Source organism: Zalophus californianus, chromosome 11 (assembly GCF_009762305.2).
Source record: "Zalophus californianus isolate mZalCal1 chromosome 11, mZalCal1.pri.v2, whole genome shotgun sequence".
Taxonomy (NCBI): Eukaryota; Metazoa; Chordata; class Mammalia; order Carnivora; family Otariidae; genus Zalophus; species Zalophus californianus.
This window is the reverse complement of record NC_045605.1, coordinates 62188150-62211842: the sequence shown is the minus strand read 5'-3', so window position 1 is coordinate 62211842 and position 23693 is coordinate 62188150. Positions and strand designations below refer to the sequence as shown.

The 23693-nt window shown below is 53.1% G+C and overlaps 1 protein-coding gene across 8 annotated transcripts; it reads left to right on the top strand.

Annotated features, from left to right (window-relative positions):
* Positions 1-1448: 1448 nt before the first annotated feature.
* On the top strand, positions 1449-23677 carry APBB1 (amyloid beta precursor protein binding family B member 1). Of its 8 annotated transcripts, none has more exons than XM_027580725.1 (15): positions 1449-1570; positions 8797-9543; positions 15245-15423; positions 15524-15580; positions 15660-15745; positions 15860-15923; positions 16374-16523; positions 16899-17026; positions 17133-17138; positions 17438-17552; positions 17693-17777; positions 18050-18133; positions 22581-22696; positions 22843-23019; positions 23104-23677. In XM_027580725.1, exons 2-15 carry the CDS (start codon positions 8811-8813, stop codon positions 23269-23271), a joined length of 2148 nt encoding a protein of 715 aa, XP_027436526.1. In that variant the 5' UTR covers positions 1449-1570; positions 8797-8810; the 3' UTR covers positions 23272-23677. The 8 variants fall into 8 exon arrangements, with proteins under 8 accessions (XP_027436526.1, XP_027436525.1, XP_027436528.1 ...); XM_027580724.1 differs by lacking the exon at positions 1449-1570 and adding an exon at positions 1810-1974; XM_027580726.2 differs by lacking the exon at positions 1449-1570 and adding an exon at positions 1811-1974 and having other exon boundaries at positions 15248-15423.
* Positions 23678-23693: the final 16 nt, after the last annotated feature.

Genomic DNA, 23693 nt, shown 5'->3' with positions numbered 1-23693 from the left:
GACTTGGAATAATTTTCTCTTCTGGCTGACCTCCATCTCCTTTACCCCTTCCCCTCACATAAGTGTCACTTCCTTATGAAAGCCTTCCCAAACCTCCCAGGCCAAATTTAGTGCACTCATAGCATCGTGTACATCTCCTTCAAGATACTCATCACATTTCTAACCACATGTTTAATGTCTCATTCCCGTGTTATTCAAGCTTCATGAAGATGGGGACTGAATCTTGTTTGTTTATATGTTCCTAGTACCAAGGACAGTGCCTCACATTTAATAACTATTTGTTGAAAGAGAATGAATGAATGAATGAGGACACCTTTCCTCTTATGGGTACTTACTTGTCTTTCAAGAACCAAGGTCAGATGTTATATCCCTCAGGTTGGGTTACATTTAAATCTGATTCATTTTTGGATCCTTAGGTTCTAGGTTGGGACCTGGTACATGGTTCTTATAGATGTTTGTCAAATCATAATAAACTCTTGGCCAGGAGTTGATAATTATTGAAACCAAATGATGGGTATATGAAGGTTCATTATACTGTTAAGTCTCCTTTTGTATATATTTGAAATATTCCACAAGTAAACTTAAAACATTTGTGTTCACCTCATGTTGAGTGAAAGTGTAGTCAAGGATGAGCTTGAGGCTTCTGGCTTGGGTAATCCAGTAGATGGTGGTGCCACTCACACGGATGGACAAAGTGTACCTGCATCCAGGCAAATGTGTGTGTGTGTGTGTGTGTGTTGCGGAGGGTCCTTTCTCACCCCAGTGAAACTTCTTAGAAGGCCCATAAAAGGGGTGAGATAATGAGTTTAGATTTGGACACCTTTAGTTTTAGGTTTTACCTTGAGGGCTTCTCCAGTCAGTTGCTCCACCGTTAGCATTTACAATAAATTGAAACCTCTGCCTTAGAGGAACGAATCAAGAGAAGGTTTCTGGATAGTAACATTTCCCCTCATATCCTTGATAGCCTCTTGGCCACTGACTGGACCACTGGATACTATCCCACCATCTGCGCAGCATGGCGCACCTCCATTCCTTCCTTCATACTTTTCATCCACATTCTCCCTTTTTCCTTCCTTCTTATGAATTTCTACGGGGGGAGGATTTATTTTGTATATCTGCGAGAGACCTAGGTGTCGCAGCTTTTACCTTCAGCAGCAGGGCTAGAGTGTTAAGAAACATCTAGTTTTCAGTCTGATTTCATCACTTGTGACATGAGGCAAGTCGCTTTACCTTTCTCAATCTCAGCAACTGTCTCTGAAAAATAAGGGTAACAGTGGCATCTTCACATGTCTGATGTGAGGATGAATGCCTGAAAAAGGTTTAACACGGAGCCTGGCACAGTGTAAGCGGTCAATCAATACGATCTTTTAATATTATTACCAAGGCTGTGTCCTCATCGCCTCTCCACCAGGACGTCAGGGACTGCTGCCGTAAGACTGGAGCACGCTGCCTCCTCCGAGCCCCTCCCCACGCGGCCGCGGCCCGGCCACCGCCACAGCCGCTCCCGCTCCAGCCTCGTCCGTGCGGCGCGCGCAAGGGTGCGGGCCCAGGGCCCTGCGGGGCGCGCTGGGTGAGTCCGGGGCCTCGCCGCGGAGGGCGGTGCCGGGCTGGGCAGGGGTCGCCCGAGGCAGGGGCGGAGCTCTGGGACCCGGGCCCAGGGCTGGCGGCTGGCCAGGGCAGCTGCGCGGTGGGGCGCACTGAGGCCCAACGGTCCCGCAGGGTGGGGCCCTCGGGTAAGCTGCGGCAAGTGCCGCCCGCGACGGGCTCGCGCGCCCGTGCCCGCGCGCGGCCCAAGATGGCGCCTCTCCGCGCCCCCCGCCCTCCCACCCCGCGCGCGCTTCCGCCGCTCGGGGCGCGGCCCCGCGGCCCGCGCGCTCCAGGGCGGGGGATGTTGTGATGGAGAAGCCGCCGCGGAGCCGGAGCCCCGCAGCCTGAGCCACCGCCGCCACCTGGGCCTGGGGCCTCCCCGCGCAGGTAGGAGCTGCCCCTGCCCGGGCCCAGCCCTGGAGGTCGGATCCCGACCCCAGCGGTCGGCGGACCCCGCAGCCCCTTCCCCGCGGCGGCCTGGGTCCCTCGGTCAGGCCCCATCCCCGCGGGCGGTCCGCCCGCCGCGCGCGTTCCGACCTCCGTCGTGTCCCCCCTTGTAGGCTCCACCTCGGTCCTCACAAGGCCCCCTCCTCAACCTTTACCTCGTGTCCCTCGGGGCTGGAGAGGGGCGAGAGTGGGGGACACGAAGCGAGGGGGCGGTGGGGGAGGGGGATGGGGGATGGGAGGTCAAGGGCAGGGAATGGGACGTGGGGTGAGATAGGCAGAGCCTTCACGGATTTCTGCAGGGTCCCAGGTCTGGAATCTGTCAAGCCGCATTCAGTTGCCCTCGGCGACCGAGGGGTGTGCCCTGGGGCCGGCTGTGTCCCCAGCTCAGCCGGGAGGCCTAGCACTCGCAGAAGCACTCATTAAGAGCAGTTTTCCTACCGCCAATTCAGAGGTTATTCTGAACCAATTTTGCATATGCCTGTGCATTTCTTGCATTCCCAGCCCCTCCAGCAGAGTCCCATCTCTCTCTACTCTTTCAAAGCCGAAACCTTGCCTACATTTGCTGTCTTCATTTCGTTTCCTCACTTCCCATTCATTCTTGAAACCACTTCATTTGGTCTCTGTCGCTGACACCCACTGAAACTGCTGGAGCCAAGGTCACTAGAGACCTCCATGTGGCCGACTCGAATGGACACTTTCCTGTTATCCCCCTCTACCTTTTAGTAATATTCAGTGGTGTGTGTTAACTGTCCTGGAAGCATTTTTCTGGTTTCTCTTGTCCGGCATTGTCTGCTCCTCGGTGGTCTCATTTGCTATGTCCCTCCCATCCCTTTAGATGTTGGTAAAGCTCTTGGTTCTGTCCTGAGCTGTGTTCTTTCATTCTGTACTTTCTCCTCTGGTATTTTATTCACTGCCAAGCCTTCAGATTTCATCTATATATGCTGATGATTCTCAGATGTGTATATCTAGCCCAGACCTCTTTTCTGCATATCCAGCTGCCCTCATGACATCCCCATTGAAGTTCAACAGAAATTCCTTACCTACAGATCCCAACCTGAATTAGCTTCCATGTGTTCCCTCTCTACCCTTCTTCCAAATCTGTTCTTCCTTCATCTCCCAGAAATGGCTACTTTCCAATCAATTATCCAAGCTGGAATCCTGGGCAACATTTTAGATTAACCTCTCTCCCTCACTCTCTGCAATCTAATGTCACCAAATTCTGTCACATCTGCTACCTAAATATTTTTCAAATCGATTTGTTTCACTCCATCCTCACTGCTACCAAATTTAATCTAGGCCAAAACTTTTATCCCCCCCTACCCTCTTGCCTACCTTCCATTAAATACTCTCAACACAGTGTGATCCTTTAAAAAAATTGCATCTATCTGATCATTTATTCATTCAACAGACAAACTTTGAGCACCTTTTATATATTAGGTAGTGTTAGGCACTGATGGTATAATTATGAACAAAATGGACTGCGATCTTGTCCCACAATCCAGGAGGGAATCAAATAAGAATATAATGACAAGTGTAATAAATACCATGAAGCGGTGGTGGATGATGCCTTGAGAATACATAAGAGCACAAGCTAAATTGGTCTGGGAGGTAGAGAGAGAGGACCAAGGAAGGCTTCTCTGAGAACATGACATTTGAACTCCGTTGTAAAGGATGAGCTTGAGTTAGTTAGGCTGAGGGTTAGCAGAAGGAGGTTCCAGGTGGAAGGGAACAATCACATGCAAACACCTTGTGGAAGCAGAGAGCATGATGTTTTCGAGGAATCAAAAGAAGGCCAGTGAGGCTGGAAAGCAGAGTGCTGAAGCCAGAGTGGAAGGCAGAGGCCACACCGAGCAGGACAGTTTAGGCCCCGTTAATGATTTTGATCGTAAGGTCTTTGTCCTTGGTGTGGATTGTGATGGTAATGGATGCAGAGAGTAGATGAAGTCCAGAAATTTTCCTCAGAGAAAATTATCAGTATCTGGGGATGGATTGAATGTGGGAAGTGAGGGAGATGGTAGTGTTAAGGATGGTACCCCTGCTTCTGATTTGCACAACAGGATGGGTGGTTACATCCCTCCATGAACCAGGATCCTGAAAGAGGACCAATAAGGGTGTGGGAGAGAGAAACATAAGCAGGCATGTTTGTTTGAGAGGCCTTTGAGACATCCCAGCAGAGATGTTGAGTAGGAAGTTGAATGTACATGTCTGGAGCTTGGATGAGGGGTCTGAAATGGAGATGTAAATTTGGAAATGAGCAGTGTATAGGTGACACCTGAAGCTATGGTCACGAATAAATACTTAGATTGCATCTTTGGTGAGAAAGAGAAAAGGGCGCAAGAACAAGCCATGAGAAATCCCAGTTGTGTAACAGCCTGTAGAGGAAGGTGTCTAAGAAGCCGGCATAGGGGTCTAAGAAGCCACCAGACAGGAACTAGGGTGTAGGCAGAAAACCGAGAGATGTAGCATGAGGAAGCCATGGATGAAAGTTGGATGAGAGGCGGGGTGTCAGGGGGATGCTGAGAGTACAATCAAGATGATGTGTGCATTGGATTAGAGGACATAGGGTCCTGCTGACCTTGGCAAGAGCTGTTACTGAGACATGCTGGGAGTGGAAGCAGGACTGGAGAGGGTTGAGCAGCGAGTGCAAGGTGAGGAAATGACAAGAGTGAGTAGAGACAGCTCTTTCAAGAAGTTTGCTCGAGCGGGGGAGAGAGAGAGAGAGGGAGGGCGGCTAGTGGCACTGGAGGAGCGTCGGTCAAGAAACATTCTGCTTGCAAGTTGGTAGATAGTGGATCCCATTGAGAAGGAGAGGTTGATTAGAAGAGAAAATGGATACACAGTGGTATAAAATTCCTGGAAAGGCATGAAAGGAAGGAACCAAGTAACGATGAAGCAGTTGGTCTTAGGAAGAAGGAGAAAAGATTGGTGCTGAAGTCAGCCAATTTGTGTTTCTGGACATTCCTCAACTCCTGGCTTCCATTTCCTCTGTGAAGGAGGAGTGGGAGGTCTTCCTCTGGGACGGTGGGGTGGTGCAGGGGGCGGTCCAAGGAGAGTTGGGCTCTTGTCTCAACTTAAAAGTCCTTTCCTCAAGCAGCTCTTTGCTGATGTCTGGGCTGGAGTAAGACTCAGCCTGCTACTCCTGTAGTGCCTTGTCCCTCCCGCATCACGATACTCCATCATTTATTCAGCAAACAGGAAGTGCACATCGGTGCCAGGGACTGGTCACACACTGGCACTGCTCTGCATGGTAAGGGTGGTTTCCCTGCTAAACTGTGTGCTCCACCAGGGCGGGACTATTGCTTTATAACTCATCACTCTTCCCCATGCCTAGCACAGTGCCTCGCAAATAATAAGCTGCAGGTTAGAGGAGTTTTGACCTTGAGTAGGATGCACCCCTACCCTAGCTCCTTCAGGCTTAGTGGCCACTCTTTTAGCTCCTTGACTTGAGGGCTTCGCCCAGCTCCCTGCCTTGAGCCAGAATCCGTGTGGCTCTTTCCATCCTTTGAGAGGCTTCGGGTACACCTAACCCCCAAATGTGCTCCTTCTTGAGGATACCGGGCCGCTGGTCATCCTTTGACCTCAAAAAGTTAGGTGATAGTGCCACACAGTGCCTTGAACCAGGTGCTTAGGCTTCAGTGCTGTTCACAACAGAGCTTCCTCATTTCTCCCCCAATACTTTTTGCCCTGGTGACCAGGGGGGACAGGGCTGCCCTGGAGATGACCTGGTTCTTCACTGTCCCAGCCTCACAGTGTATGTGCCTTTCCCAGATCACACCTCCAAGTGCTAAGGAGGTGGGTCCTATCCTGACCTCTTAAAAACCTGGCTGCATACACTGCTGCTTCAGAGAAGGGCTCATCGTCTCCGTGATCCTCTAAGCTTGCCAGAGTCATAGGTCTTCCACATCCTGACACTCATGGAGATGCCACCGTGGAACAGCCTTTGGGCCAGGATATCGGTTCACACTAACTCGCTCCCTCCCTTTTCCCAGATCTTGGTCCTCACTGCTCTGGGACCCCTGCCTTCTTGGGTACAGTTCATCATTCTTCAGCACCCTCCCTAACAATCCCGTTGCCTGCTCTCAGCCCACGGGGCCACACAAGCTTATCTCGGTGTCTGCTCCCACCTCCAAATTCTGAGTTCTGAGCCTCTGAATTCCTCTTACGTGACATCTGTCCCCTCCATCCTTCCCTCTGTCCACACCGAGGGCCCACTCTGTGGCACACACACAGTGCACGCTCCTTGGTAATGGGAATGTGAAGTTGAATAAGACACAGTCTCAGGTGTTTGGTTGGAATGGGGCATTGGGTATTGTGAGACACGGAGGAGAGGATGGTCCCCTGAGCGTGAAGAAAGAGGACTAAACAGGAAAGGCACACTGCTTAGGAGCCGTGCCTGCCGAGTCAAGTTCTGAAACATGAGCAGAGGTTCTCACATGGGGAGACAGGATTCCAAGCTGGGGGAGCACTGTAAACAAAGAGCCAGGGCTGTCAGGGCTTACTCTCCTAGAGTCTTCCATACTTTGTGAGGCTGGAATGTAAGGTGTGAAGGAGGCAGGGAAGGGGGAGGAGGTCTGAGAGGTCATAGGAATCGGCTCAAGGAGGCTCTCGGTGTCCTGCTAGTGAGCACAGACTCTATCCTGCAGGCAGCAGTGAGCTATCTAAGTTTTCCAACTGGGGAGTGACACAATCTGGTTTCCATTTTTGGAAGATTACTGTGGTTCTAGGTAGTGGCAGAGCTGTTTATTTTTCTCGTTTATGCCAGTGACCATGAGTTTGCTTATTGCCCAGGTGGAGCCACACCAAGCAGCCCAGCAGTTCCGCATGAGGCAGACCACCCAGACAGGAGCATTTTTTCACCCATGTCACAGATGTGTGCACAGCGTTGTGCTAGGGTCTGAGGAGAGAGGCATGATGGAAAGGCATTATGCACTGCACCTGAGAGACAGCAGGGCCTTGCTCAGGCAGCGTAAAGCCCCGCACTGGCCACCTGTGCTCAGGGCTGAGAGCTACGCTGAGGTGCAGAGAGAACCAGGGCAGGGGGTCAGGGGAGAGAGAACACCTCGGTGGGGCCAGGGGAGAAATGGGGGAGAGAGAACCATACAGTGGGAGTCAGAGAGAGAGGTGGGTAGTGAAGGGCAGTCAGTGAGGGAGAGTTGTGTGCTGGGGACAAGGGTCAAGGAGGGAGGGAGGACTCAGGGAGGGCATGGGGGAGGTGGAAGGTGACGCAGTAGGAGCTAGGAGGCCCAGGATGAGGGAGAATTGGGTAGTGGTTGGTCAGTGAGAATGGCCTGCGAGGTGGTGGCAGTGAGGGCCCAGGGAGTAAGCACTTTACGGTGGGGGTCAGGGAAGGAGAACCGTAGAGCAGTGGAAGGTGGGGCAGATGGGGAGGATGGAATGAGGCCTTGATGGTGGGATCGTTGGGTGATGTGGCTGGAAGGATAGGTAGGCGGCGAAGGTGATGCACAAAGGGCTTGTAGTGAGGGGGTCCAAGGGGACAGGAAGTGGGAGGGGGCTGTCACTGTGGAACAGGAGATCCCCTCGCCTGAAGGGCAGATGGGATTTGGTTGGGCCACCACGAGCAGTGGTTGAGGCACGGTAACATGGCCAAAGTGTGTTTTCTGAAGCTGGCAGAGGAGATGCTAAAATTGGGCCTCGAGGAGATAGGAGGGCAGAGTTATACATTCATTCAACAAATACTTATTGAATTCCTGTTCTGCACCAGGACTGTGTGAGGCTCTAGGCATATGGCATTGAAAAAAAAAAAAGACAAAATCGTCCACCGTGAAACCGAAATTATAGTCATGAGGAGACAATCATTAAACAAATAGTAATAATAATATTGGTAAATAGCTTGACAGATGGTGCTAGGCACTAGGGAAGGTTTGGGTGTTGCTGAGAGAGGGCATGGTGGCCTGCAGTTTTAAAACGGTGTCGGGGAAAGCCTCACTGAGAAGGTGGTGTTTGGATCAAGACCTGAAGGGCTGGGGGGTACAGGGCAAAAGCCCCTGCAGTGAGCCAGGCGTGGGGCATGGTAGGGGCTGGCAGTTGGAGTGGTGCCCCAAGTGAAATACTTTATAGAAACACTCATCAGAATGTAGCTTCAACCGGCCAAAGGAGCCATGGATTGGAGCTGACCACCCTTCCTCTGTGACCTTCCTTCCCAGGTCCATGCCCTTGAAGGATGGGTCTGTAGCTCATTCTCTCCTATTCTTACAGTCCCTAGTAGGGCTGGGCTTCGGGGCTGGTTGGGCCCAGTGATTTATGATGATAGGAACACTGCCTGGGGAGCTCACAGTAGGAGGCTGTGGATAGCAACGTGGCGAGAGGAAGGGGGCAGTCAGTGTCCAGTGTCCAGAACACATGAGCCAGTCCCACACCAGCTGGGTCCCTGGCACAGTAAGCCCCGGTCGGATCGGCTGGGGGTGGGGATGCACAGAGAGCCACTGTGTGGAGGCTCTGCCGTTGGGAGTGAGGGCAGAGCAGGGCTGGCTGTGCTGTCTCAGAGAGCTCAGGGCTGGGGATTTGGGGCCAGGGTGGACTGTAGGCGTGGCCCCAGCCTTTGGTGGAGATGGTGGTTGAGTGGGTGGTAGTGAGGGGGGACAGGAGTTGAGCCTAGTTGTTGTCATGGGAAAATAGCTCACAGGACACAGAGCAGTGGGTGCTGGCCTGCTGAGCATAAGGGAGACACAGCCCCAGGCAGAAGCAGGGATGCTGCTGTTCCGACCTGGAGGCTCAACACGGTCTCCTCTCCTCACCCCACAGGATCTGCCAAGGCCATGTCTGTTCCATCGTCACTGAGCCAGTCGGCCATTAATGCCAACAGCCACGGAGGCCCCGGCCTGAGCCTACCCCTGCCCCTGCACGCTGCCCACAACCAGCTGCTCAACTCCAAGCTGCAGGCCACGGCTGTGGGACCCAAGGACCTGCGCAGTGCCATGGGGGAGGGTGGTGGGCCTGAGCCAGGCCCTGCCAACGCCAAGTGGCTAAAGGAGGGCCAGAACCAGCTCCGGCGGGCTGCCACGGCCCATCGTGACCAGAACCGCAACGTGACCTTGACCCTGGCAGAGGATGCCGGTCAGGAGCCCGAGATGGCACCCTTGGGCCCCAAAGGCCTGATGCACCTCTACTCTGAGCTGGAGCTCTCCGCCCACAATGCGGCCAACAGAGGGCTCCGAGGGTCCGGCCTGATCATCAGCAGCCAAGAGCAGGGGCCAGATGAAGGAGAGGAGAAGGCGGCAGGGGAGGCCGAGGAGGCCGAGGAGGAGGACGAGGAGGAGGAGGAGGAGGAGGACGAGGAGGAGGACTTGTCTTCTCCCCAAGGGCTGCCTGAGCCCCCGGAGAGTGTGGAGGTGCCCCCCAGGCCCCAGGCCCTCGCAGACGGTCCCCGAGAGCACAGCAAGAGCGCCAGCCTCCTGTTTGGCATGCGGAACAGTGCAGCCAGTGACGAGGACTCAAGCTGGGCGACCTTATCCCAGGGCAGCCCCTCCTACGGCTCCCCAGAGGACACAGGTACCTCATGGAGCGTGACGTGGGGAAGATGGGAGGGCAAGAGGGCAGAGGTCAAGCCTCTCCAAATCAAGGCCGGGGCCCGCCGGCGCGTGAGCTGCAGAGCCCGTGTCCTCAGAACTCAGCAGGCCGTAACCAGGTTTTCCTGGATGAAACTATTCCTATACTCAGAGTGCTTGCACGAACTGATAGGTCCATGCATCATGGACGCTGATGGGCGGTGGGCTCGGTGCATTTATGGAGCTTTACCAGGTACTGTCCTATGCTCAGCATTATCGTATTGAATCCTCTCAATAATGTTGTGAGGTAGATACTATTATGATGCCCATGGTAAAGGTGATGAAAAGTGGGCCTGGAGAGGTGAGGTCGCTTTCCCACAGTCACGGACAGTCTGGGATCACAGTAGAGCTGAGTCTAGACCCAAGCTCTTGGCCCTGCTTACCCTGCCACTGAAGCACACAGCACGGTGAGCCGGGTGCCCGTGAATCGGCTTTTAACAGGCTGGGTCTGGGGGCAGCATCACCTCCCCACACACGTCTACTTGGAAAGACTGAGGTCGGGGCTTGTGTGCAGAGCGCCACTCTGGGCATTGCAAGGATACCGTTTTGTATTCTTAGTATCAGGAATAGAATACTGCCTAAACGTTAGGAAATAAAGGAAGAATAAATACATCCTCGTTCGTGGGGTGGGCAGGAGGAGAAAGTAGGTATTAGGACTCCAAGGATTGATCATTAAATGTGTCCCATTTAAATACATTGAGTCTCCATATTTGCTGATGTCACATAGAGATGCAGAGTTGAGGAACAGAGGACAGAGATACTGGGTTGTAGCTACAAGCCCGGAGTTCTGTGGATTGGAGTGTAAGCAGAGACTAGGAAAGACTCTGGTGAGCACCTGGCAGCAGGCACTCTACCAGACCCCAAACTGGGGAGCCTTTGCAGGGGAGCATGCAGTTCATGGAGCCATGGAGTCAAGGGCATGCCAGAAACTTATTATGGACATTTTCAAACATCTGCAAAAGTAGAAAGAATAGAATAGTGAGCCCAATTTACCCATGACCCAGTTTCAACAGTTATCAACACATGACTAATCTTGCTGCATCTATACCCTGATCTACTCCTGGGCCCTAGCCTAGGTTATTTTGAAGCAAACACTCAAATCCATAAGTGTTTACCCATGCATTTCTAGAAAACAAACTCTTAAAACAATCCGCAATACTGTTATCATGAGTACAAAAATTGAACAATAATTCCTTAATATTATCAAGTATCCAGGCAGTGTTTACAATTTCCCAGTTGTTTGTTTATTTATTTATTTTTAAAGATTTTATTTATTTATTTGAGAGAGAGAATGAGATAGAGAGAGAGGGGGTAGGGTCAGAGGGAGAAGCAGATTCCCTGCTGAGCAGGGAGCCCGATGTGGGACTCGATCCCAGGAGCCTGGGATCATGACCTGAGCCGAAGGCAGTCGCTTAACCAACTGAGCCACCCAGGCGCCCTCCCAGTTGTTTAATAAATGACCCCCCACTCTGCAATTTAAAAAAATTTTGATTATTTGAATCAATAATCAAATAGTCCTAGACCTTTTGATGGTGGGTGTGTATCTTAAAGTTTCTTTTGAGCTGTATGTTATGCTTCCATCCCACGGTCTCTATTTTTGCTTGCAGGTTGTTGTTTTAAATTGGAGACACAGGGTTATTTGGCTTGGGTTTTCCATGGTCTGGATTTGCAGACTCTCTCCCTGTGGTGGCCTTGAGCAGGTTTCTCTTCCCCTGGATTTCCTGCAAATTTGGTAGCGTGTTCTAGAGACTTGATCAGATTTGGGTTTGAGAGGTTTTTTGGGTTTTGCTTTTGCAAGGACACCTCATAGGTGGTACTGAGTACTTCTATCAAAGGCAAAGTGTGATTGCCTCTCTTTTCTGTGATGTTAGTGGCTTTCGGTGATCATTGCTTGGACGTCCTTTAAAGGGAGCAGCTGCTGCTTCACTCCAGCTGATTATTTATAGAGTTGGGCGGGGGAATGCAGTTGCAATGGGGCCAGTTCACGCCACTTTTCAAGGTAAACTGAAAACTGGACATTGATGTGAAATATCCCAATTTCTAAATGTTAGCAACCAATTCTGTTTTTTTAAAAGCACCATGCAGGCCATACAAAATCTGAGTCTTGTATTGGTCTGTATGTTGCTAGTTTGCAGCCTCTGCCCTAGTAGGGGGGTGGTTTGAGTCAGAGGCCAAATATTGGAGGGCCTGACTGCTCAGGGGCTGCCGGGATGGTCAGTGCAGTAGCTGTACCTGTGAGCCTTCTGGGAGGAGGCTGGTGCTGCTGAAGATGTGGGAAGGGCCTGCTGGGCGTGGGCAGCAACCTCAGTGAGAGGGGATGGCCAAGGATCAAGCTCTGCTGGAGGCTCTGGAAAGTGGAGGGAGTGGTGTGGGGCCAGCCTAGGGAAGGGGCCGAGTCACTGCTTACTCTTTTGTAATTGTGGCGCCATGATCATGAAGGCCACGGAGGAAGTCTGGGCTCCTGTAGGAATGGAGGAGAATTGATCAAAAGTTATTTTCTCCTTCCCAGCCACAAAGTTGTTGACTGAATGCATAAGTGCCTGAATGAATATACGAATGAGTGAATGAGTGAATGAAATTTACTACCTGTGTTGGGTTCATACTCGGTGCCAGGCCTTGTCCTAAATGCTGAGAAGGCATACTACAGGGGACAGAGGTTCCTGCCCTCAGGGCACTCACAGTCTAGTGGAGGAGACAGAGATAGACAGGCAGCTCTGATCAGCATGGTGAGCACTGGGATGGGGAGGTACAGGAGGGGTACCCAGCCCTGCCTGTGTGTATGGTGGCGGAGAGGGGATGGGTCAGTTTTGAGACATGGCCTTTACACGTATGCCTGAAGGAGGAGTGGGTGGTAGTCAGGTGAAGATTGAGGGAGGGAGGGTGGGCTTGGGAAGGATGAGGGGCATGCCAAGCAGGGAGAGACAAGAGGGGTGGAGGGTGGTCAGAGATAAGGCTGAGAGGCAGAAGGTTAGGGGCTCAGAACAGCACACACACCTGGGAGGAGTTTGAGTTCTATTCTGAGGGCAAGAGAAAACAATTAAAAGAGTATTAAAGTGGAGAATAGTTCAGCATTTTGGAACAATCATGCGGGCCATAGTGTGCAGTCCAGATTGGAGGAGACTAGGCTGGAGGAGGGAGCCCACCTGTGAGGCTCTTGCAGTGGTCCAGGTAAGAGCTGCAGGTAGCAGCTTGGACTACTGTACTGACATGGGGATGGAGAAGAGGAGAGAGCATTACGTGATTCACTGACTCCTGAGCAAATGGCTACACCTGGTTTCACCATGAAGGCATGCATGGATGGATGAATGAATGATACACAAACCTTTGAATTTGTGCATGAACGCCTGAATAAGTTGATGCAAGAGTGAAGATGTACATTCCTGAATAAATGTGTGCATGTGGCACAAAGGCCTGAGCAGGGCTTTGCTTGGAGGGAGATATGCCAGGCTCCAGAAGGGCCTCCCAGATGGTCAGAGGGGGGAGAGCAGCCCCTCCAGGACAGATCGGAAGGATGAAGCTCTTTGAAGCAGGAAGGTACAGGCTACCAGGGATGGCAGATGGATTGGTGTGCGTGACTCTGTCAGAAGATGGTGAATTGGTCCCCAGATTCAAGAGGTGTACGACCCTTCATGAATAAGGGTGTGGCTGTGGAGGGCACGGTTGCCCTGGGTGCCGGTGTTCCTGAAAGGTTTGACAGGAGAGCCCTGAAGGTGATGGAGGGTCCCTGAGGAAGAGCGGGTATTCTGATTCCCTGGGGCGTGAGGGGAGGGGAGGGTGGAGGGAGACGAGGTGGTAATGGCTACCTAGAAGGCTGGACAGGCAAGAAGAACCCCTCCTCTGTGAGCCCACGTCATTTGCAAACAGGGTGGTGAGACATCTTGCTCAAATAACTCTCAGGTGTGCAGCCACCTTGGGTAACCACACCTGCTCCCAGCCCCTCTGTGCCTGGTTGCCCAGCAGCCTGGGTCTGGGGACTGCCTATATCCTCAGTGCTGTCTCTTGGACCAGTCAGGATTCCTGGTTTCCCTGGTAACGGGAAGCACGTCAGCAGTCTGGGCGCTCCCAGCCGTCCTGGTGCTGCGGTTGCCGAGGAGACGCTGCAGCCTAGCTGGGCCCTGGCAGGTGAGGGGGGCTGTGCTGGGAAGCCCCAAGCCCAACCTCAAGCTTGCTGGGGCCCAGCCCTCAAGGCCCACTTTTGGGCTCAAACTGCAGGGCAGGTTCTGGGCAGGGGAGGGATCCCTGGGAGCCCCGAAGCCACACCCTTTTTGTGCTGAGAGCTACAGGCTTTGCGGGGGGGGGGGGGGGGGGGGGGCCCAGGTGGCTGAGGTATTCCCAAGGGGCTGAGCTTCCTGGTGTCCCTAAGACTACGGTTGACTGTGGTACTGTGGTGCCCGTTGTGGGGTGGGATGGAGATTCAGGATTGGGGGAGGGGAGCCAGGCTTAGAAAGAAGAGATGTGAGCAGGAAGGGCTGGGGTCTTATGAGGAGCCTCCATCCCAACTCCAAGGAGGTCCCCTCCCATGGTGGTCCTGGCCCCTCCTTAGTGAGCGCCAGGCGGGGGAGGATCTTGCCTGGCAGGCGCTCTGCCCTGGTGAGAAGGGGGCGGGATGAGCTTTTCTCTGCAGCCCAGCACCAGGCTGTGAGCCCAGCTGGCTGGGCTGGAGGGGCTGTGAGGAGGGAGGGTGGAGGCAGGAGGGGCTGGGAACCAGCGCCATGTTCTCCCAGGACTTTTTCCTGGCCATCATCCTGCAGGACAGCAGCCCAGGTGAGGGGGCCTGATGTGGGATGGGGGCTGGGTGGGGAGGAGAGGCAGAAGAGGCAGAAGCTGGGTTACGGAGCTGGAGTGGTGTGGCTCTGCTGGAAGAAGAGGGATGTATGTCACAGGTATGTGTGCATGTGCAGAAAACGTTTGCCTGCATCTGTGTGTGGCAAGGGTCAGGGTGTGAGTGTCTGTGGCATCTGCACACATGTGGCAGAGGTTGACTGAGTGTGCATTCACTCTCTGGGTGGTACCCACACATGTGTGGGGGGTTGTTGTGGGTGTGGCTTCTGCACACGTGTGGCATGGGAGCTGATCCATATAACCGTGTGTGTGCATACCTCTGCGTATGGTGTCTGCCTTAGGGTATGGCTGGAATTGGGGTATGTGTGTGTATGTTTGCCCCTGCACATGTGTGTGCCCCTGTGGTACCTGCCATCTCTGCTGGTATTTTCTGTGTATGCACACCCTTGTGTTTGTGGTGGCTGCACAGGTGTGTAGTAAGGCTTGTATGTGTTGTGTGTCTGAGTGCGCATGTGTGTGCAGGAGCTGCTGTTAAGTGCGTGCCCCTGAGATATGGATATGTACGATAGGAGGTCAGTTGGGGTCACCCAACCTCCTTCCTTACTCTCTGCCTTCCTCCTTCCCTCTCTGTGGGCACATTAGTCAGGAGCAGGGTCCAGGAGGAGACCTGAGTCATGTCGCCTGCTGGTGGTCCCCCATGTTGTGACTCCAGACTGCAGGCTCTAGGAGGAAGCAGGAACCTTGTGCTGGAGCCCTTCCCCCATCCCTTCCTCTCCACCATGAGGTCTCCGCGAGGGCACTGGGCATAAGTACCCACTGTCTGCTTGTTGGGTGGGCAGACCCTCATCAGTCCCCCCACTCAGCAGATTCCTTCTGGAACCCCAACGCCTTCGAGACGGATTCCGACCTGCCGGCTGGATGGATGAGGGTCCAGGATACCTCAGGGACCTACTACTGGCACATCCCAACAGGGACCACCCAGTGGGAGCCCCCGGGCCGGGCCTCTCCCTCACAGGGGAGCAGCCCCCAAGAGGAGTCTCAGGTGAGCTCACAGGCCTGTTGTTCTTTTGTCCAGGGGTGGAGGGGTGGTGCTGCTGGAGCGAGATGAGCGACCCACTTACTGCTCCCATCCCTCTTCCTAGCTCACTTGGACAGGCTTTGCCCACAGAGAAGGCTTTGAGGATGGAGAATTTTGGAAGGTGAGGGGACCTGCTTTACAGTGGGGGAGCTGGAGAAGGGGCATCATTTTGGCCCTGACTCCTCTCTTCCCTTCCCAAGGATGAACCCAGTGAGGAGGCTCCTATGGATTTGGGACTGAAGGACCCTGAGGAGGGGACGTTGCCCTTCCCAGCTCAGGGCCTCAGGTGAGTGGGAAGGCATGATACAGTGGGCTGGCAGGGGGATGGATCTCTCTGGGAGGGGCCTTAGGACAGATCCATGTTTGGGGAGCTGTACCAAGTGTTACCATCTTCCTCCAGCCCAGAGCCATTACCCCAAGAGGAGGAGAAGCTGCCCCCACGGAATGCCAACCCAGGGATCAAGGTTTGTTCAAGACCAATGCCCATTCCCTAGGCTGGGACTCCTCTGTGTGCAGGAGACTCCCTGTGTCGTGTTCTGGGGGGGCATCTCTGGTCTCAGGACGCTCTTCTGGTCCTGAGTTAGGAGCTCTTCCAGTCTTAGCACAGATCCCCGTGTCTGAGCCAGAGACACATCAGTGTTTAACTCAGCCAATCCAGTGCCTTGCCAGGGGGTCCATCGGGCTTGGCTCAGATGCTTCCTTGTACTGGCAGGGGTCTCCTCTGAGACCAGTCCCCTCCCGCCAACTGTATCCTGTTTGGGGAGCTTTTCAGTCTTAGCTCAGAACACCCTCCCAGCTGCCACGTTCTGAGTCAGGAACTCCTCTGCTCCTAGCAGAGAGAGCATCCTGTGTTGGGGGACTTCCGGTTCTAGCTCAGACCCTCTACCTCCCACCCCCTCTTCTGTGTCTGGCAGTGTTTCGCCGTGCGTTCCCTAGGCTGGGTGGAGATGACCGAGGAGGAGCTGGCCCCTGGACGCAGCAGCGTGGCCGTCAACAGCTGCATCCGTCAGCTCTCCTACCACAAGAACAATTTGCACGACCCCATGTCTGGGGGCTGGGGGGAGGTGAGGGCTGAGCTGGCTGGTATGGTTCAGTGGAGAAGGGGAGGGGGCTTGAGAGAGAGAGAGAGGGAGCTGGGCTGCCAGAGCAATGACTGGGGGAGGGAGGTGCCAACCCTGCAAGTGACAGCCCAGGGAGATGGGTGTGCGATCCCAGGTGGGGGCCTGGGGACGTGGCTTCTCACAGTGACCAGATGATAAATGGAGTCACATTAGAGATGGCAGATGTGACTCTAGTAGAGTGAGGCCTACAGGGTGGGTGGTCCAACACCAAGGCTGGGACCCCAGAGCTGTGGCTGACCTCCCCTGAGCTGGAGGTGGCAGAGATCAGCCACCTCCCCAGCTGGGGCTCCACTGAGTGCCTGCTTCCTGGGCCCGCAGGGAAAGGACCTGCTGCTACAGCTGGAGGACGAGACACTAAAGCTGGTGGAGCCGCAGAGTCAGGCCCTACTGCATGCCCAGCCCATCGTCAGCATTCGCGTTTGGGGCGTCGGGCGGGACAGTGGAAGGTGGGAGCTGGGCCTGGGATCCTAGGGTGGGGGCTCATCCAGCAGTCAGAGTGGGGGCCCTCCTTCCTAACTCTATTCTTTGCCTCTCTTGTGCTGCTGGACCCAGAGAGAGGTACTTATGTCTAATTTACCTTGACCATTCCTCCTCCCACACCTGGACCAGATGCCTCAAAGCACCCAAGTTTCCCTATTCTGCCCTTCCCCTTCCTGCCCGCTGTGCTCTCCCATTTTCCCCCACCTTGGCATGCTTGCCTGTCTACCCCCCAGCCAGAAGGCAGCACCCACAGGACACCATCCCGACGGCAGAAGCCCTGAAGGAGCTGTGATGGATAGGGAGGGCATGGGTGGGGTAGGGATGACGCCTCACACTGGATGGCACTGGGAGACGCTGAGGTGCTCCTCCCCCAACAGGGACTTTGCCTACGTAGCTCGCGATAAGCTGACCCAGATGCTCAAGTGCCACGTGTTTCGCTGTGAGGCACCTGCCAAGAACATCGCCACCAGCCTGCATGAGATCTGCTCTAAGGCACGGCCCCCTCCGCTCCCTGGACTAGCTGCCACCTTTGCTCTACAAGGATGTGGGTGGGGTCATTGAGTGGGGGTGGGGGACTCCAGGGCAATGAAGCCCTAACAGACTCTCCCTTGCTCCTCCCCTCCTCTCCTCAGATCATGGCCGAAAGACGTAATGCCCGCTGCTTGGTAAATGGACTCTCCCTGGACCACTCTAAACTGGTGGATGTCCCTTTCCAAGGTCAGTGCCACAACCCTGCCAGGTCCAGCTCAGCTTTGTTGGCAAAGGTGAGGTGACTCAAGAAGAGGCACAAGCTACTACATGGACATGCTAAAAAAAAATGGGCACATGGAGACTAAATTCTTTGGATCAAATAAGTTAAAGGGAGATGGGGAAGGAGTGGAGGTAGGTAGGGCTTTGGCTGGGTGCATACCCAGCTTATGCCCTGGTGGTGGGGACTGAGAGTGAGCAACGTCTGCCACCACGACTGATCCTCCTTTTCTTTCCCGCAGTGGAATTTCCAGCGCCTAAGAATGAATTGGTACAAAAGTTCCAAGTCTATTACCTGGGGAATGTGCCTGTTGCTAAACCTGTTGGTATGTGTGTTCTTCTTCTCCCAGGGACCACTGCCCACCCTCTGCTTCCCAATGCCTTTTTTTTACCAGACCTTCCTCATGCTTGACGTCACCCCACTCTTTAAAATGCATCCCCCCTCGTGTACCTCTGTCCCATCTGCATTCTGTGTCCTGCCTATAGCAGCAGTTGGCATGCCTTCACTGAGTTTGAACCAATGAACTAGGCACATCAGGAGATGCACTCTTGCATTCCACGGGAAAGCTTGGATTGGGTTGGGAGGCAGGTCTTAGATGACTGGAAATACCAGGGAGCAGCTGGGAGCTGGGTTTGGTATTACAGCACTAACGATGAGCTGTGAGCATCCAGAGAGGAAGCAGTGAGCATAACTGTGACGTGCTTTATTGCTTGTGAAGTACTTCCTTATATGTCATTTAAATCTTGACGATCCTATGAGGTCGGGATTATGGTAATACCCATTTTGTGGATAAGGAAACTGAGAGTAGAGACTATCTGGTTCTCTCTTTTATTTCTAGTGCTTTTACGGTACCTGTTATTTATGTGTTCATTCACTTAACAAATACCTATGAAGCCCACCATGTGCTGGGTCCTGGGAGAACAATGACCACAGCTTTCGTGGAGGTTACAGAAGTTTACAGCAGAAAAAACAAAACAAAACAGGAATTAGTCAAATAATCATATTAATAATAAATGTGTAATTATGAATTGAGTCATTCATTGAAAGAAAGCTGCAAGGTGCTATAAAACTATGTCGGAAAAGACTTGCTTGAGAAATTGACATTTGAACTGAGATCAAAAACTGAATGGGAGCTAATGTGGTAAAGTGGGATGGAGATAGGAATAAAGCAGGGGAAGATCATTCCAGGTAGGGTGAACAGTGCAGAAGAGGACCCATAGTGGAAGTACTTTGCTACTTCAAATGCACTGAGAGAAGGCCACTGGGGCCAGATGAGGCTGGGAGCTGGGTGGCAGTCAGACCTTATGGGACCTCAGAGGCCACTCTAACCATTTGTTCTTCATCTCGAGAGCAGCAAGGAGCTATAGTTGAGTTTTCAGGAAAGCACTCGGCATAATCAGATTTGAATTTTGTAAAAGTGGGCTTTGGCTGTACCATGGAAAAAGATGTTTAGCAGGTGGATGTCGATGTGAGGAATCAATTAGGAGGATCTTGGGTAGTCATGGCCGGTAAGAAGAGTGTCATGGACTATGGTGGAGCTGAGGAAGAGCGTGCAGATTCAAGAGGTGTTTAGATAATTAAAATCAACGGGTCTTGGTGATTGACTAGATGTGGGACGAGGGATAGGCATTCAGGCTGACCCCTGACTTCCTGGCTTTGGAATTAACGGATGGTGATGCCATTCTCTATAGGTAGCAGATATCGGAAGAGGCCAGTTTTGGTATGGTGATTGGAGTTCAGTTTCGGACATGCCGAGTTTGATGGGGAAGCTGAGTGACAAACTCAGGTTGGCTGTTGGATTCACAGAGGAGAGGTCTGGGTTGTAGATTCAAATGTGGCATTATTGGGTTATAGAGGTAATCGAAGCCATGAGTGTGGCAGCCCACAGTGAAAAGAGAAATGAGGCTAGGCCTAGCTTTTAGATCCTCCAGCATTTAATGGACAGAGGAGGATGAAATTGATAAGGATTGTGGGAGCAGAAGGAGAGGGGAGGGAGGCAAAAAGGAAAGTGATTCAAGAAGTGGTCAGGTGTCATATCAAAAGATGCTTAGGAAGAACTCAGCTGTTTGGTGGGTGGATAAATGAACAAACAAATGAAACAATGAATGAGACTTGCCTCAAATGACATGGCCAGGAGATGGTAGGCCTAGGACTCAAACCTGGTCATCCTCAATTCTCTGCTCTTCCCCTCAAACCATGCTGACTTTAATGACCAGCACCTTATATCCTGTAAGGGAACCCTTCTTAGAAAGGATGATGATCGAGGTGGGGTTCGAAAGAAGGCCTGGATTTGCAGAAGGGAGTTGGTATACCAGTTGGATTCAATGGCAGTGCCACAGACATGGAGCTGGAGGTGAGAAAATCATGCTCAGGGAGCAGGAAGGAAGGTTGGCTGACCTCTACACTTTACTTTCATTTCTTTCTGCCTTTCGCCCTCAGCTGCCAAACCCTTGTTGCCTCTTCCAGTTATTACCCCTACTCCCCTATCTACCCACCACCTTACACAGGTTCTCACTATGATGAAGCAATTGTCTGCGAGCCTTGACTGCTCCCTCTGTTGCCCGTCACCTCCATGGGTCTGCTCTGTTGAGTCCCTAAACTCACTTCCTGTTTTGTCTTATGCTCTCTCTGCTAAACCTCCAGGGGTTTAACATTGGCTCCTCCTGAAGCTGCAATATTCATAAATCATTCATTTATTCAACAAGTGACTGTTGGTTGCCTAATCTGTGCCAGGCACTATTCTAGGTTCTTGGTACACATTAATGAACGAAACTGACAGATTCTTGCCTTCAGGTAGCTGACCTTCTAGCCAGGAGAGAGAGACAATAACCAAATTATGTAGTATGTTGGAAGGCAACAATTGATATGAAAAAAAAATGCACAGTAGGATAAGGCGGATTGGGAGTGCAGGGCTGGGGGTCAGGGTGTAGGTTTTAATCCTGAGTTGTCACCAAATATGGCAGACTGTTTCTAGGCCACATTGCTCCACTACTTTCCCCAGCTCTATGCTGATCCTCCCCATGCTCCAAGGCCAAGCCCCACCCCCACGACCCTAAGAGCTTATTAAGTGGTTTGACTTTGATACCTTGTCCACACTTGGTCTTCGAGATTTTCCATTGACTGACATAAATGTCAAACACACCGCAGCCCTTGGCAATCGGACCTGACCCACTCAGGAACTGCCTGTGTGTTCACCCTTCTGTGGGCTCCTAGCTTACTTGGTTATACCAGTTTGGATGCATTGGCCCATGTTGCCTTGAGGGTGTCTTGCTCATGCATCTGGAACTCCTTAAGTAGAAAAGCCCTGTGCTGGGACTGGGGACACAGAGATGAAATAAACTTGCCTTCTGTCCTTGAGATGTGCTGCTAAGAGTTGTCCCAGCAACATTCCCTCTCTGCCTTGCAGCAGGGAAGTGTTCCTGGGCGGGGCCTGGGTGAGCCCTGAAGGATGGGAATAGGGAGTTTCTCACATAGTCAAGAGGGAGAGGGCACTCCAGACAGAGGCTTTTCCACAGTTGCAGCCTGTGTCCCTTGAGGGCACCCTCTTCTCTTACTTTGTATTCCCCATCTGCCTACCAGGGCATTTGCCAAGACTAAATGTTAATAAATGCTACATAAATCATTTGAAGCTCAGGAAGCAATAAAATGTGAGGCTTGACAGCTCAGATGAGGCCAGTTTTTGGAGGACTTGCGTGCTTGGGGGAGGAATTTGGCCTTGATCCAGCCAGAGGTAAGATGAGCAAGGCCAAGATGAGGGAGGACTTTCGAGGAAGACATTTGTCTTCTTGCTTGTCCTCTGCCCACAAAGGGTCCATGTGGTCTGCTCCTGTGGGAGCCCAGAGGCACTGACAGGGGCGAGAGGACCCGGGAGTGGGCCACAGAGCTGCACGCTTCCACGCTGGCACGGTTTCCTCTAAGCTCTTCGCTGCGAAGGTAAAGACACAGTAGATCGCACAGCCCATTCATGAGTAGTGCGGGGACCAGAGCCCATGCCCCCACTGTGCCACGTCCTGCTTCTGCCCCGATTCTCTGCTGAGTGCCAGCAAGAGTGAAGTGTTTGATAGCAGTCTGAGGTGGAGGGAACCACTGTGTTACAGAGGCATGTTGATTGATCTAAAAGCTAGGAACCTTGCATTACGTGTCCTTGGAGCACATTCTAGAAATTACCGAAATTACTGAATCCAACTAAGATTTGACAGTCCTTCTAGTTCTGAAAACTGGAAATAAAGAGAAGGAGCAGGGGAACTGTAAGCTTCAGTTTCCTTATCTGTAAAATGGTGATAAAAGAATCAGTTGAGAGATTGTTGTAAGGTGTACGGGGGGTTGTGCACTGTAATGGATGGCATGTAGGGCGGGACACAAGTCAACACACCTCAAGTGGATATAAAACAAAACAAAGGTTGGGTCTTGGGAGAGGAGGGGCTTATAGGGGCTGATTTGGGAGTCCTTGTGGTATGATGCAGTATGATGTCTGAATGTGGGTGAACACTGAGAGCCAAGATAAGGGGGGGTCAGAGCTTTGGGGGGGGTCAGTTCATTTTGGAGGCTGAAGGAAGAGGCAGAGTCAAGTGAAGAAAACCAAGCCTAGGATTCAATATGGAAGAAACCAGAAAAGTGCTAAATCACTGAAGCCAAGGAGGAGGGCACCAAGGAAGGGATACCTGTGCAGCATCATCCAGGGCTGTTGACTGGTGAAGTGGGGATGGAGCAAAGGCCCTGGGGTATCCTCTCCCCACCCCTAGTGGTGTCATGTTTGTGTCCTTGTCTTCCAGGGGTAGATGTGATAAATGGGGCCCTGGAGTCAGTCCTGGCCTCCAGTAGCCGTGAGCAGTGGACCCCAAGTCACGTCAGCGTGGCCCCTGCTACCCTTACCATCTTGCATCAGCAGGTAAAGACTGCGGTGGGAGAAAGCCTGGCTGAGCCTTGCCGTGGAGGGGAGCCTGGGGGGTTGAGGAAGAGCTGCCAGTAAGGTGGGTGTGCCCAGTGGAAGAGAGGGTTGGGCTGTTCCTTTCTAACCGGATTCCAACCCTCTAGACGGAAGCAGTGCTGGGGGAATGTCGGGTGCGTTTCCTCTCCTTCCTGGCTGTGGGCAGAGATGTCCACACATTTGCATTCATCATGGCTGCCGGCCCAGCCTCCTTCTGCTGCCACATGTTCTGGTGCGAGCCCAATGCTGCCAGCCTCTCAGAGGCCGTGCAGGCTGCGTGCATGGTAAGCGGGTAGGGTGGTGCGGTGATGACGCCCACCTCACAGGGGGCAGGCTGGAGAGTGACTGCCCCACCTGCCTCTTTGCAGCTCCGCTACCAGAAGTGTCTGGATGCACGCTCCCAGGCCTCCACCTCCTGCCTCCCAGCACCCCCTGCTGAGTCTGTTGCCCGGCGTGTAGGGTGGACTGTTCGCAGGGGCGTTCAGTCGCTGTGGGGTTCCCTCAAACCCAAACGCCTGGGGGCCCATACCCCCTGAAGCCCTCAGTCCTCCTTCCACCTGCTTGCATTGGGCCCCAGGGAACTCAAGGGTATGGGGCAGGGAGGGGCCCTAGAGGCTATTGTTGGGCCTCAGCCCCCCCCCCCAAAGTTGCCCCTCCCCAGTAGCTGGGGTTCCCTGCCTAGGGGCTGGGGAGAGAGAGACCTAATCCCTGCAAGGAAGTGACAATACTGGATTGATAAGAGGAGCAAGAAGCAAGGCCAGCCCCGGGCTCTCCACCCCCACATTTCAGGTGGAGCAGGAGGAACTGGTGTAGGCCGGGCCCCATCTTGGTAGGGTCCGGCAGGGGCAGGAGGGGACTGGTTCAGGCATGGGTCCCCTCCCCCCTGTTCCATGGCACCTCTGCTGTACTGATACCACTAATAAAGTCTGTCTGCCCTGCTAAGCCGTGTGCCTTCCGG

Coding starts and splice junctions, on each gene's coding strand:
- APBB1 (XM_027580725.1), top strand. CDS start 8,811: ATGTCTGTTCCATCGTCACTGAGCCAGTCGGCCATTAATGCCAACAGC. Junction 15,746..15,859: donor TTCCCAGCTCAGGGCCTCAG/GTGAGTGGGAAG, acceptor ATCTTCCTCCAG/CCCAGAGCCATTACCCCAAG. Junction 18,134..22,580: donor GCCTGTTGCTAAACCTGTTG/GTATGTGTGTTC, acceptor CTTGTCTTCCAG/GGGTAGATGTGATAAATGGG.